Raw genomic sequence first — 15,317 nt, forward strand, 5'->3', positions numbered from 1 at the left:
TTAGGCTGGGCAGAGGTTCACAGAGCGGGAAAACATCTGGCTATCATCGAGCCCCGCGGAAGGCCTGTAAACCTGTTTAGTGCCTTGACGTGAGAATGTGCGCAGACACATGAGCTCCTACATAACTACATGTAATGTATGGCTCGTTTGATGGGCGTGCAGTGAAAACGTGAACGTGGGAGGGCGATGGAGAGAACACCTGTGAGGTTGTGTGTGTGTGTGTGTGTGTGTGTCTTTCTGAGCTGTCCGCCTGCAAATTAATGTGAGAAAAACATCCATACAGTGCGCTGACTTGTCTAGCAGGGTTACTGAAATCTATATTGAAGCATACCTTTTCTCCCTTGGGTCCGGCTGGTCCCTGTATTGGGGAAGGAGATAATCGGAGACAGTTGGTCGAGATAAAATGTATGAGCAACATATATCATAGTACAATACATTTTCAACTCTACCAGGGAGCATTCAATCAAATAGTAAGGCTAGGCAATAATACCACTTAATGCAGATGTGCCATCGAGACTGCTCAATCACAAGTCACTTCTGTCCTACGCATATTTCACAGTAAGAAGACAGTATGACTTGCAACAAGATTTCTCTCTACATTTGAGTTAGCCTACTTGAACATCTCATATAGATGCTGTAGGGTACTTGAGCGTTAAATACCGACCCCCATCTGCCTGTAGTCTGTCTCAGTGGCTTCACAAACCACAGACTGACTAACAGGCCCTCTGTGAGAGGGAAGAGCAGCTTCTCTCCTGCACTGCTCTCTCCTTCAGTTCAAGGAAAGGAGAGATGGAGGAGTAAGAAGGTTTAATTCAAGTGACAGCGCGCCTGCTGCTAATCCTGTAGGTGTGTAGCCTAGTTATCGTTGGGGATTTCTTGATCGCCTTAAGTTTTCTATTTCATGTCACAGTTCAGCCTCTCCTTGTTCCCATGGCTGGATAGTCAGCACAAAATACTGTTCAAACCAAGCTAACTTCATTTTCAAATTATAAGGATTCCAACGTTTCTAAAGAGACCAAAGACTTTGGAACAAATCATTCCCAACATAAAAACAGTCCTTTGTTTAGATAGCTTCAATGAAAAGCTGGAACAAGCTGATAGACAGCCATAAATGTGACAGTGTCAGACAGTGGGGAATAAATAAGATTAAGATTCTCTTTCCTTAAACCTTAAAGCACTTAAAGGGGGAAACTGAAGGAAATTGGATGTTAAGGAGTTCTCATTAGTTTGGAGGTTTTCCTTTTTTAATTTTTATATTTCTTACAATGTTTAGTTTTAGTTTTTGATCTCATAGTATAATCCTTGTTTTAATTACAGCTGTAGTCTTTTTGGCAGGTTGATTTTTGCAAAAGATCTTATGTAAAAAAATGGTTTTATATTAATGCTTGGCTATTTACATTTTTCCCCTTTAGAAGAAGAAGAACAGCTTTTGTTCAGAGCTTTTTAACAAAACTGAATCAATCCACTATGTGGCCACAAGATGGGTCTGAAAGCTCCAATTACTTTGTTATTTTATATTATAGTTCACAAACTTTTATAACTGTGCGATTATCATGTTTTTTTTAGTTTATGCCAATGTCCTTGACCTTACTTTTTAGCGTTCATTTACTCTTAATTTATTCCTTTATGCTAACCCTGTGTCTTGTGTCTCCTGTGGCTGTCATTTATCACCAAATCAGTCTTATTGTTCTACCAACTTTTATCTGTTATTCTCCCCCCACAGTTCTTGTGTACTTACGTGACTCTGCTCATGAGATCTGTGTCACACCTGCTGGGGTTTTACGGCCGACCCTCTGTGATGGGGAAAGTCCTCTTAAAGGACAGACCCAGATTGATGTCTCCTTTTGCAGGAAACAACAGCTTAATGGTGTTTGGAGAGGAGCTAGTCAAACAGTTCTCGTTATGCTGTGAGGGGTTTACATTTCAGCAGATGACTCGTCGTCCCTCCCTGGGGCAAAGTGATCAGGGAAAAAGTGGGGTGGGGCTAGAAGGTACTATAATGACTTTTTAAAGAGCCTCTGTAGAAGGTTATAAACTCTATTCTCTCTCACTTTCCCACTGGTGTGTAACCCATTCGCTCTGCTTCACACGTTTCCACGCTACACCTGGGTGTGTCTGGGAGTATGGCGAGGTTTCAGGGGAAGGGTGATAGATGGGACTCTGGGGCGAAGTGCAAAGGGGATTTCAGCACTCGGTTCAGTTGAGCCATGACTCTCCCGTGGCTGTGGGCCCTGGGATGGCTTAAGAAGTGGAACAAGAAACAGGAGGGCTACCGTGGGCGGTTCACTCACTTGCGACGTTCCCTTAGGAACAGTAAAAATGATTGATGAAGTTTAGGAAACCATCACCTGTCTTTCGGGCCAAAACCCCACCTGAATTCACAGTCTTCAATCTTCAGTGTAATTGATATGTGTTATTAGAAAACCAAAACAAGACAACAGGTGTGTGATGGTGTACCTGGCTTCCCTGGGGACCTTGTAAACCCTGAAAATAGGAAAAACAGAGTTAAAATTAAACTACTGTCAGTCACATAAAGCATGTGTTATGCATTTGATAACAGGAATACTCACTGGTTTCCCATCCAAGCCAAGAGGACCCTGTTGGAAGTCAGATAAAGAGTAATTATAATTATTAATGTTTTGAACCATGTAGACACAGAACTGTTACAGGAATAGTTTGCCATTTTGGGAATTATGCTTTTTCACTTTCTTGCCAAGATACAGAGAGAAATAGAGCGAGCCAGCTCACTGTGACTGGCAAAGAAACTGACACATAACCCCCATAAAACCACAACTTGTTTTTACACTTCAGTTGTTGTACAGAGTAAACAAACGAGATATAATGTGTTAATTAGTCAACTTTAGAGGTGCAGATAGACAGATTTTAAGTGTGTTTCCAAAAATGTTAAACTATTCCTTTAATGACTGACTTTTAAAAACATCTACTCTAAATCTGCTGTGGATGAAGATATTTGTTTTAAATCCCCAGACAAATCTATCTTTCCCCCTCCAAAATATCAGAAACCAGCTGTTATTTATTAGTATTTTATAATGTTTGAGTTTAGTCTGTATCTCTCAGGAAACAATGTAAATGATCTTAGCTTAGAAAAAACATTTAAGTGGATTTGGCAAGAAAAACACATCAAATGAGGACTAAAAAAGTGTGCTTGTAAATGACAGAGAAGCAGCTGCAATTATTGGAAAGTTAAGGATGAGAGAGTAGGAACAGGAGGAAATTGTTTTTTAAAAAACCTTTTATACAAATGTTCTATATATATATCCTGCCCCTTTTAACTGTGTAAGGTTCCAGGTGGTTGTGGTTTATAATTATGCTAAGATTTAGAGTGTGGTGTCCAACACGATAGACTGTGAGTGGATTTGGTCCAGCTGTGCTCGTCCTCCACAGAACCCCACATCTGACTACCATGTCTTTGTGTGTTTGTGGTGATGAGATAATCCAACAGGCAGTTAAGTACGTTTAAAGTCCCTATCCAACCTCACCCAAGTGCTGAAACAGCAGTTGGAGTGAGTTGTCCACTTTGTTTACCTCAATAAAAACAGCCGAGCAGTCATTGAACCTCCTTTGCAAAAAAACTCAAAACACCCAGTTCAAAGGCACGAACCTTTAGTTCCCTAAACATAAAGGAACAATTGGCTCCTGGATCAAACTTTCCAAAAATACTTAAATGTGATGTATGTGGTAAAGGCTAATGTTGACTTCCTCCTTAACGACCATACTCAATGTTAAGCTAACAGTTTTTACAGGGTCCCATGGGTCCTTCACAGTCCTGGTGGCTCTGCAGACTGGAAACCATCATTAACAATCGCCATCTCTGGCCTTGGATGGCTTACAAGTTGGACTTTGCTCTTCATCTCCCTGCTTTACCAGCCCCATGGGTGCTATCCGGCATGAGGTCCTGTAGTGAAAACCTACCACACTGTCATCGCTGCCTGCTTTGATGGCACCTAAGGACGCAGGGAAGAGGAGAAGCTGGAAGAAGGGAATGATACTTTGGAACTGCGCTCATTAATAGTTCATGGGATCTTTTGCTACCCCTCTTTAGTCTTGTAATGGGACGGCATGGCTATAAACTTTCTTCTGAAGCGTACATGGTTATTCTGTATAAAAGAGATTTATAAAAAGTACGCTGAAAAGCCTTTGAGGCTCCTGATGTCTTTTTGATTAAGAGCCCCTTGTGAAATCAGCAGTAGGAGGCTGAGACTGAGGTGGAACAAATGACTGGGACCAATCGGACGGCAATAATTTCACTATAACTGTCTAAAGTTGAGAGGAATGTTAAGGGTATGGATGTAATGCTCTGTATTTTCCTCCACTGGATGCTACATATAGTACAGGACAGGCTGTAGTATCACCACTCTATTAAATGCAACACGCTGTGTTTATCATGTCATGCATGCAAAGTGTGAGAATTTGAATGAGCTTACAAACGTCCCAGTGAGTTTTCCCTGAGTATCTGTGTCCATGTCTCTGGGTCTATGCATGTCTGTGTGTGTGTGTGTGTGTGTGTATGCAGTGATATCTCTGCATCTGGCGGCGTTTATCAGGGGCCGGCTCCTTCAAGACTCATCAGGATGAGTAGACGAGGTGTACATGGTGAGGTCAATGGCTGCTGCAAAGCCTGAACCGGAGCAAAAACAGACTGATATATGGCTGCTAACAAACCACACAGCAGCTTGTGAACTCTAGATACTATTTCTGTGTGTGTCTCTTTGTTTGTGTGTGGGAGAGAGCTTCTATTCTCAACAATAAATAAGTAATATCTGGCAGCTGACAGTTTGCAAACGCCAGTAGCATATAGTCGATACTGTAACCTCTAAGACCTTTCTTATTTAACTGGTAACCAATATGGAATTAAACAAGACCCAGGATTTCTATAGGTATCTAGAGCAATATTTCAACCAACAATACAGCAGTCCAGGAAACTCCACTATGACCGATAGGAGAAATTTTAAAATATATGAGCCTTACTTAAATCAGCAACAGAGGTCAGAAGGAACCTTTAATGGTAACCAAGGGCAAAATGACTCAGTAGGTTTTATATGAATAAGAGTAAGAGTCGGAGACACATTTTGATATGTGACCCTCAATTTATTCTGTGCTTTTCTTTCAGTATAGCTGCATTGTTATACTGTATCTCCAGTGTGGTACAAACCTAAAGTATGCATCAATAAAAGAGCAGGAATTCATTTAAAAATAGAGCAGGCTGGACAAAAAAAGACATTACTAAACTCTTTTCATCTCATACCGCAAATGGATTGGGCCGCAGAATAAAAAAGGAAGGAGTGTGGATAGAGGAAAAGAAAAAAAAAACTGGGAGATTAATGTTGAGAAAAAGTGAGAAAATAGTCCTGAGATTACCGCCAAAACCTCAAGTGAATGTGGAGAAAAATGAAATAGTGCCTTTTTTATGTATGTGGCTCTTTGTGTGTATTTTTCGTCTACATCGCCATCTTGTCCTGCAGCGTCCCTCAGCAGATTAAAAAAAGGTTTGAGTCAGCATTCCCACCAATTAGATGGCTTTTAAACACATTTCTGGAAAATAACTTGGCCTGCAGGAGGGCACATGTCTGTGTCTATGTTTGTGCATGTGATGTGTGTGCCTTAATCCCAATGAAACAGGGCAACGGGTGTCTTTGCTGTCTTTATTATACTCCCTACGGTGCAGACTGGCAATTATCCAGTAGGGTGTAATTGTTGAGGATGCGGCATGAAAACTTGATGTCTGCACATCAGAGCAGACGCCTCAGATAGAAACACACATGGTGATGTGTCACGCACAATGAGCTTAATTATGTGACATCAAAATTAAGGAAGATGAGGAGAGAGAGAGAGAGAGAGAGAGAGAGAGAGACCTGTATTTCCTTTCTCCTGGTTCTAATTTCTTTCCTTCTCTTGCATCCTTTGATATCTTTTCCTCTCTCACAGTGATCCACCAACCATCTTTTGAATATTTTTCAGGCCTTCCTCCTCTCCAGTTACTTTAATGTTGCCACAGGGACAAAACTCCACTCTCTGACAGGGCTACATGAACATAATTTGTGATACATTTCCCTCTTTGAAAAAGAAGTGGCTGCATCTTGAACCAAAGAGCACAATAAAGCATACCAGAGTGCTGTGTGTTTGGGACAGAAAATTACTGACATGTTGTTGGGTGACTGTCTGGCTTTAATCCACCCTCAGCGGCCTGGAAGGCTGAACAATGGAGGCCTTGGCCTGTTTCTGCTGAGTGAGGTCCGCGTCTTTCACAGACTTTCGTATAAACACACTAGTGGTGGGGCACGCTGGTGACTGCGCATATGAATGAGAATCAACTGGTGTGTACGTGGGTGTGTGTTTACTCCCCTGCACTGTTCTGTCAGTCTGTCTAACTTTGATTGTTTGACAGTGGGGAGGCTTTTTTCTGAAACTCAACCCCCCCCCTGTGATTTATGAGAGGAAGAAGTGACATGGGTTACATGAGGAGAGAAAACATACACCAGCACGCACAAACTCATACTTGAGATACACACAAACTGCATGTCATTAACACTGTTTATCATTATTACCATTGCTTCCATGGAAGTGGACTGCTGCATGGATTAGTCTGATGAACCTAACGACTGCGAGACATGTGTATGCCACATGAAAGAAGTCCAGTACATGCACGCTGACACGCTGGCAAACATGTGCACGTGACTTCACATAGCTTATGTGACAATTGTTGTTACTTGTATTAAAAATAGCAATAGCACAGTGTACAAATACTTTGTTACAAGTAAAACAATCAGAATAGGGTATACTATATCCTTTTTTTTAATGTTTATTGGTGCATTCATGTGTAAGAATCAATTTAAGGATGCAGCTCGTGGGTCTAATTTTAATTACTTTACTTACTGCTAGGTAGCTTGTGAATTTCCCCCGTGGATCAATAAAGTCTTATCTTAACCTATAATAATACATCATAATTTATTTGATGATTATATTTTGTCATAAATAAATCTGAATCTGCAACATAACTAAAGTTATCAAATAAATGTAGAGGAGAAAAAGTACAGTATTTACCTCTAAATTGTAATGGAGTAGAAGTATAAAGTAACATAAAATGGAAGTAAATTACTGAAATTGCTATGTTCATACTGGCGAATGATGTGTTAATGTGTACAGTCAATCTGCCTGCTGAGGGTTAAAGGCCTGAATTGGACAGAGATATAATACGGGTGAGAAAGGGCAAGAAAAGTGCTGGAAAGCGATCTAGCTGTTTATTTTAACAATGGAAAAATAAAGAAAGAAAATTTGTTGGCACAAGTCACTGGCACAGCACAGTTAGCACCGCGCTGCTCTCCGGAAACTGACTTCACTCATTTGTGTCGATGTGCGCATGCCTCTCAACATGAGCATGAGAGAAGGTATTGATATGAAAACATATTGCTCGCTCGCATATACACACACAGACCTCTGACCACTTCCACAGCTCTGGCCTTTGTTACAGAGATCGACATAAACTATGGGTGGTTGGATGGAGTTCACACACATCTGCACATATGGACACAGATACACAAACACTGCTACCAAACAGGAAGAACGGCTTCAATGTTTGAAACATGATCATCTCTGTTGTTGCTATATGAAATAATGTGCTGTCCATGTTAATTGCCAGTGTGATTAATCTACTGTTTCTTCACTGTAACTTCATATATGCAGCTTCCATAGTCATCATACCTGCACACAGGCAACATAACAGGAAGCTGCTTCTTTCACTTAGCAAACAGGGCTCCTCCATTTGTGATATTGTTTCATCTATGTCATTATAGAGCTGTAAGGACTGATCTCATTATGCTAACTAGACTGGGAAGGATTAGCCAGATTATGCAGCTTTAAGGTAATGCATTACATTACATCATTTCACTAAGCAGATGTTTTAAGGTTAAAAACACTATAATGTGCGACAACGTTGGGATTTTTCTAATGAAGACAGCGGCGAAGATGGATAGAGTCAGAGGCAAACAAACACAAATTTTGCACACACTTCCTCGTGCGCTCGGCCCACCTGTGTGTAATTAGCAGCAGGCATTTCCCGTCAGGAGGGCTGTGCAGTGCCAGGCAGACTGGGAATCTGACTGGGAGCAAGTCCCATGGGTAATGAACTTCCCAAAATTCCCAGTGAGAAAAAGGCACATAACGCCACAACTGACAAGACGCTGTGGAACCCAACATGGGCGGCTGCTGTATGTTGCACTGGCAACCAGACACAGGGGTCACACGGTGTTTCACAGAGCATGTAACGCACTCACAAACAGGCCCTTACATATGGTAACGCTTCATGTGAACTGCACACCACGCGGACATCCAGTTTTGAAGAATCCAGTTGCTCATACATCCTGAGCTCTTGCATGCTGAGGGTGTATCTGTATTAGATGATGAGAATTTGACGATGGCTAAACCACAAATGAGCAACAGAGAGCCATGAGCTGTTTCAGCTCAGCAGTTGTGGAGAAAGTCAGTAGTCTGACCGGCCACAAGAGGCCGCTATATCTCTGGATAACAAAAGAAGGGGCTCTCAGTCTTGTGTTATGCTTCTTCAGTGGTGGAAATCAGTGATCTGCTTTGAATTCAGTAGTTATGGATGTACATGGTTGTATTATTCAAACATTGGTAAATCCCATTTAAAAGCGTAAGGCAATGATTTGTACCTTGTGGGTGAATGTTTCACATTTTCGTTGGTAGTGTTTACTCTTGTGTGGCCTTATGTTTACTGATGATATCGTCACAAGATTTCCTCTTCATTTTTACCGCTCCTCACGTTTACTCATTTTCATGCGGGAAATATGTTTTATGTCACTATTTTCTGCCTTGAGTCAGTAAGTTTAGGGTCTCATTTCACCTCCCTGGGCCGTCTGTGTCTGCTTGTGTTTATATACAACTGTCTTTGTGTCTGAGTCACTTCTCAGTCATGGGGCAGGACACATCATTGGTGAAGAGAAAATTTTGAAGGTTGCATGAAGAGGCAAGGAGACAGGCAGCGATTAGAGATCAGAGAAGGAGACAACAGAAAAAGGCCTAGGCCTAATAAAGCAACAAATCCAGAGACAATAGAGAAGTGATTGGGTGAATTGAAGAGTGACAGGATAAATAAGAAATCAAATTTACCGGGTATCCATCCCGTCCAGCCTTGCCCTGGTGAGGTTAGAGATTAAAGCATGAAGCATTGAGACAGGTTAGAACAGAAATCAACAGCTACACACAACACGCTGTATATGTATGAACTTTACACTTTATTCTAAAGGAGACAAGTATTAAATGATACACATGATCATGGTACAGTTTACCTTTAAAGACTTGAATTTCTGAACTAAAATACTCTATATGGAGTTCGAAGCTGGAATTAATGTACACTGAGTGAAGGTAAAATCATACAGTATGTTTAAACCACAACTTCTGACTCCAAGTTAATTCCAAGTTATTTCTTTTGGCTATATCTGATCTTTTTGGCAACTGTTTACATCTCGTGTCAAAAGCGAGCCGTATCCGATTTGCGCATTTACACTCAAAGCAACCTGCATACAATAGTTAGAAAGCAAATTGCCATTTACATTGTTTTTGATTTATTTCAGCACCCAGCCATGCTTGACTCAGACAAAATTTACTGACAGATTGTTACTTTGTGGCGTAGCAGGTGACTTGTTACATCACCACACCTTCCCATTGACTTTATGGGTGTGTTCAGGAAAAAGAAATTACACATCGTTTCATGCACATTTAGAGTAAATCCGCGACAGTTTTCTCCAATAAAACCATTCCCAGAAAATTTCAGCCGGACACGCTGTTTCCCACCCCGACATCCAGATTAGCGTTATGGTGTTTCGGAGCATTTGCGCCTTTGCATGTCTGATTTGTGTCACATGTGGCCACAAAAAAATGTTAGTAAAATAATTTAAAAATAAAATCAGAAAAGGCTCACAGTCTGTCTTCCCAGTCTGGTCAGAACATTTAATTTTAAATGAAAAATAATTCAAACCTGAAGTCAGCAGCAGTCTCCAGTTAGTGCATGTCTTTGCTTTGTGTTCAGGTGTGTGTTTTATCTGCTGTGTGTGTGTGCGTGTGTGAGAGTGTCGACAGGAGTTATAGTCCCACAGAGGAGAATAACTCCCTGCTAGTAAGTCGCCGCTCCCTAACCATCACACACACATACACACACACACACACACACACAAAAATAGAAGTGCACTCACATGAACACACCCACGGTTCCCTAGGTGGTCCATTTATTGCTGTGCTCTGTGGATGCACATGTGTGTGTGAGTCTGTGACAGTCTGTGTGACTGGTTCATGTTTTACTGCTGTGGGAGAAAACCATAGTTTGTATAGCGTATGTATTTGTATTTGTATGTGAGTGTGTTTGCATGTTTAATGCCAAAGGAAATTACTGCGTTCAATTACGTATTTCAATACTACCTGGATGAGATGATTGTACTTACAGGAGGTCCTGCAACAGAAAAAGAGAAATCGGCATTAGAACATAAATTCTATAAACCTCCAGTGACACATGAAGAGCAACATGTGTGAGTTATGTTAACCTCTGGTTTGTACAGCAATCAATTCCTCGGAACTATGGTGTGCAACAAAAAAACTGCACATGCAATGCGGTTTGTTAGATGATGACATTAATTAACCACCTAAATAAGGTACAGAACAAGCTCATTAGAGCCGCTGCCAGTGGAGTTTGCGGTGAACCCGTTATGATAAACAGACTTCTGGATAATAGGTTATGTTTTGCATTAGGATATGAAGTCATATCAAGACTGTGTTTCCTAAAAAGATATGGGTGTATGAGATGGAGGACAAACAGGCAGTGGAAAGGTCGGGGTGTGCTGGCAAAATGTGTGTCCCTTTAAAGTACAAAAAAAGATGTCTCCGAGATTTCTCCAGGGCAGTCTTTTCAGATCTGATTGAAATGCTCTGATGTTGAGCCTCAGCAGCAAAAAGTACATTCTGTTTTTCATACTTAGCCTAACCAGAAACAACAGTAATGATCAAAGGACTCCTCTTGTTCGTAGTGGTCTGGGTCTTAATGGAATATTCTTATAAAAAACATTCTCCTAAAAGTCCAAGGCCGAGGGCACTAATAAACCACCCAAACCCCTATGAAGTGAACATATCATTTTGCCCATTAAAATATTTTATATTAGTGATTGGTTTATATTTATCTGTTCTAAATTTAAAACCAATCACGATGCTGATAACACAATTACAGTCGATGGTACAATTTGGAGCTACGCCACCACTGCAGTTCTGGCACAAGACACCTCATCAGCATGGATACAAATGCTAAACATCTACATAAACTCCAGACTGAAAACAGACTCCCTTCGGGGAAAAGTGGGATATTTGTGGTGTTTTCTTACTATATAAACACATACAAAGTCCTGCTAATGTGACCAGAATCTATGTGAGCCTTGAAGTTTGCTGTTTCAAGGAAAAGTGCATTTTTGGGACAAGACAGAGGGACAGTAGAAACAGGGGTGAAAAAAATGAAGGTGGTTTGGGCGAGAGGGGAAAGAAGCGGGGAGAGGTGTTGGGATTTATGAGGCATGAAGACCAAGTCAATCAAATTTAGCTGTGTCTAGACGCCGGGACAAGGACCTGGGCCAGACAGTTAGGTAAACAAATGCACATTGGCAAGAGAGCTACGCAGTGAGACCAGCTTTAACCATTGAACTTGAGAGGTGTGTGTGTGAGTGTGTAAACTAATGAGAAAGAAAGAGACAGGGAATGAAAGAGAAAGAGAGGAGTAAACAGAAGAGAAGAGGAAAAGACAGAAACAGAAATAATGAGAGTCAACGCAGGAGACAAGGCGATGTATACTTAACTACTCTGTCTGCCCTCTTTCCTGTTACTCAGGTTTGTGTTTCTGTTTCTTCTCTCCACTCTCATTTGTTTTTCTCAGAAAAGGGGGAAAACCACTTTTGGTCTTGTAAAGTTGTTCCAGAGTCAACGGCTAGAGGATGGCGCAACAGTTTCCCTGTGCCCCCTACCCCCACACTATAGCCCGGGCTGCAATGTGAAAAGTAAACAACAAGAGAGAAAACCTAAACAGAACTACGTCACCCATTTCAGATACAGGTCAACCTGTGACAAACAGCGAGCAGCTAATGAGTGTCATCTTGGGTGAACGGAACCGTAATGATAATCCTCCAAAAGACCAAGTGGCTGGAAAAGCATACCAAACTGATGAAAAACACAGTCATTTACTTGTCCTGGTGATCGCCTGATGGAATCGCTGAAAGACGGATTTCCGTAATCTATGTTGATTAAGAGGAAATGGGGATTTAAAGGAGAAGTCTGGTGGTTTTCTATATTCTTCTTATTGTCAGCAAATCCCATATAAAACCAACCACTGTTGTCCAAAAACTCATGAAAAAAGTTTCAATCCCACCTACACTGTCATGCTGCTGTAAATAATCACAATCAACAATAATCGAAACCAGAAAATCCAATTTTAACTCCTGTTTGGGTAATGTTTGCTAAACACTGCAGTGCTCAGCTGTTTAAGTAAATTGCTGAGCCTTTCTGAAAGTTGAACTATATATTTGTGACTGTATTTAAAGATTTACATCTTCGGTAAGAATCAGTGGGCTTGGGACTGAGAGCCACAAGCAAGCTGGTGAAGTCAGAACATTTCCAGAGAGTATTTTTGTCTTTTCACGGGCTTTGTCGACAATAAGAACAATCTAAAATACCTCCAGCATTATCCTTTAATAGAAAAACAAAGGTACACAACAAAGTTGGGATTGTGGGACTTGAAAATAAAGACACTTTGGCACTACAGTGACAAACACTTGCCTCAGCTCATCGTTGAATATTCTATGTCAAATAAAATTAAGTAAATAGACAAGCTAAAAAAGCAGCTTGCAAAAGTTAATTTCAAATACACTGTACTGCTTTGATAACTTCAGAAAGTGCGCTAAATAGAGCAATTAAGGTTACTGGTGATCTTTCACTTAGTCAACATCTTCACAGGAGCAGGCCTAATTAAATCAAATATCCACAACAATGAATCACAGCCAGACTGGAAGTTTTCCCATCTGACACATATCCTGCAGAAAAACTTCAGTCCTGCAGGTTTTGATAAAATCGTCTAACAGTGTCGCTCCACAATTTGGTGGAGTCAACACTTAATAAAAACCATTTAAAATGAGCGTGACTCAAACTTGTAGAACATCCGCTATCTGTCATGACAACTATTTGCGTAACAAGAGTCATGTCTCTGCCTTGTTTTGGTTCCTTGATGAGTGTTTTGTGGTCTAGATGGAAAGAAAAGGCAACACAATAGTGGTGGGTAGTGATGTTGGCAACGGAGAGTCTCATTAGGCCCGAACTACTGCAGCTGCTACCGCTAAGCGAGAACGACTGACATCTGGGCAAAGTTAATGCAACCACATGGCCAAGGTTAGCGCTATGTCGGAGCAAATAGCGAGGGACAGGGAGAAGAGCCAACTGCAGCCCATCCTCCACTGGCCAGACTCATGGGCCACTGTTTTTACCAGCCCTCGAACTTATCCAGTCACCCAGGGAAAGAAAGGGAGTGTGGGAGCAAGAGAGATAGATGAAGAAAGAGTGTCTTCCAGGAAAAGAGAAAAGGGGGAAATAAACAGACAATGCAGGTGGTGGGCGTCGCTTACCAGGTTCCCCTCTTCTTCCCATCCTTCCACGCTTTCCTGGAGGTCCTGTGAAAACACACAGACAGAGCAGTAAATCCCCCAGATCAGCACTGCAAGGATGAGTAGGGAACAACCGAGCATCACTTGCTGTTTCATTGCTGGTGGTCACGTGTTGTGCTTGGCATTGAGTTTGTGTGAGCTGGCACAGTACTACAATGTACGTGCGTAAGCAGCGTAAGGACAGATTCAGATGCTAGAAACAAAAACAAAGTGAGAACAAAAATACTGTTACAATCAGAACATAATGTATTGATTGATTTTATTTCAGACTGGACAACTTGGACCTTCAGGGCTGTTTAAGATAGATTCTCGCCTCACTCTGTCTAAAAACACACTTACAATACAATACCCATTCCCCACCGCTTGGGCTTCATCCAGCAAAACTTCCTTTGACCCTGCAGTGACGCAGCTGCTGCCACCACCTTTCTGGTCTAACAATTTCTGCTGTTGATGGAGAAGTCTGATAAAGTTGTGAAAAATAGCAGGAGGGCTGTTGAGAAACCAGGAGATGATGTGGCCAGAGAGAGGGCCAACTCAGAGCCTCAGACGCAAACTGCTGCTACCAGACCATGAATCATTTACCGCCATTTATTTGCATAACTGTCTTCCAGGTAATTTAACAGAGGTCTTGATTTAAGAGATGTTGCAGTTCACTATACAAAGAAAGGCACAGGTTTCTGCTCAGGCCCAGAAAGATCGGTCACCGCTCTGCTTTAGCTTAGCAACTGTGGACACGGTGCTGCAGCTTTTTTAGCCTTTCGAAAAAATCAAAATGACCAGAGCAAATATGAAAGGAATGGACTTAATGGACTCAGCATGTCTGTTCTTACATACCTGTAAGTACATTAAGAGCAACCTAAAACCAGAGTCAGATTCCTTCTATGTGTACACATTGCCAATAAAGCTGATTCTGATTGTGTTTACACACTGCATGGGAGCTGGATGCTACAATATCAGAGTTCAGCATATCATTAACGACTCCGTCCTGTTATAGGAATAATAGGAACAATAAAGCTTTAATCTCATAATAATCATAACCTTTGTGCTTCTTGCCCACGTCTGTTTTTATTCATCTAAAGAGAGTTATGTCAGAATGAGATAACTCTCTGATCTTGAAATTTTCCCTTATCATACTGTTCTACCCTGCGGCATAAGAACAGTTCTGATCCTTTATTTCCATGGACCATCAGCTGGTGAGGATGATGACTTTTTGCCTGGGACTTTAAGCTTTAGCTTAAGCTTTTTAATTTTTGGAACCACATATTTATGACCATTTCACTGGGTTCTTGTTTCAGAATGAGTCAACCGGAGTTTCAAACAATGTGAAGCTAATGATGGCTAGCTACAGTTGTCATTTCAGCTGACAGAATCTAAGGTTGCCAGTCAGCATTGAGAAGCTTGCTTTTTGTCATCCTCTGTATGAACTTAATGAACAATTGTTTCAAAACTTTGTATGAATTCCAAAAGGTAAATTTGCCACCATTATCATTGCAAACTGCATGTCTCCATAGCTTGACAGCTATAACAACCTTCAGTTTTCTTCTCCGTGGCCTGAAACCCCCCCTGTAGGTAACACCTTACTTTCTTTCCACATGCCCA

General features: G+C 41.3%; 1 protein-coding gene across 9 annotated transcripts in view; it reads right to left on the bottom strand.

Moving 5' to 3' along the window:
• Positions 1–15,317, bottom strand: part of col23a1a (collagen type XXIII alpha 1 chain a) — a 150,396-nt gene that overhangs the window by 19,935 nt on the left and 115,144 nt on the right. For 7 of the 9 annotated variants that reach the window (XM_038699190.1, XM_038699195.1, XM_038699196.1 and 4 more), the window contains exons 3-8: positions 13,680–13,724; positions 10,476–10,483; positions 9,148–9,174; positions 2,571–2,597; positions 2,458–2,484; positions 332–358 (exon numbers count right to left, since the gene is read on the bottom strand). In XM_038699190.1, the coding sequence (XP_038555118.1) occupies positions 332–358; positions 2,458–2,484; positions 2,571–2,597; positions 9,148–9,174; positions 10,476–10,483; positions 13,680–13,724 (161 nt within the window). The remainder of the gene's footprint in view (positions 1–331; positions 359–2,457; positions 2,485–2,570; positions 2,598–9,147; positions 9,175–10,475; positions 10,484–13,679; positions 13,725–15,317) is intronic. The other 2 variants (XM_038699193.1, XM_038699194.1) reach the window with 1 other exon arrangement.

Source organism: Micropterus salmoides, unplaced genomic scaffold (assembly GCF_014851395.1).
Source record: "Micropterus salmoides isolate LMB-PRFRI ecotype aquatic unplaced genomic scaffold, ASM1485139v1 Ms_hic_scaffold_5, whole genome shotgun sequence".
Lineage (NCBI taxonomy): Eukaryota > Metazoa > Chordata > Actinopteri > Centrarchiformes > Centrarchidae > Micropterus > Micropterus salmoides.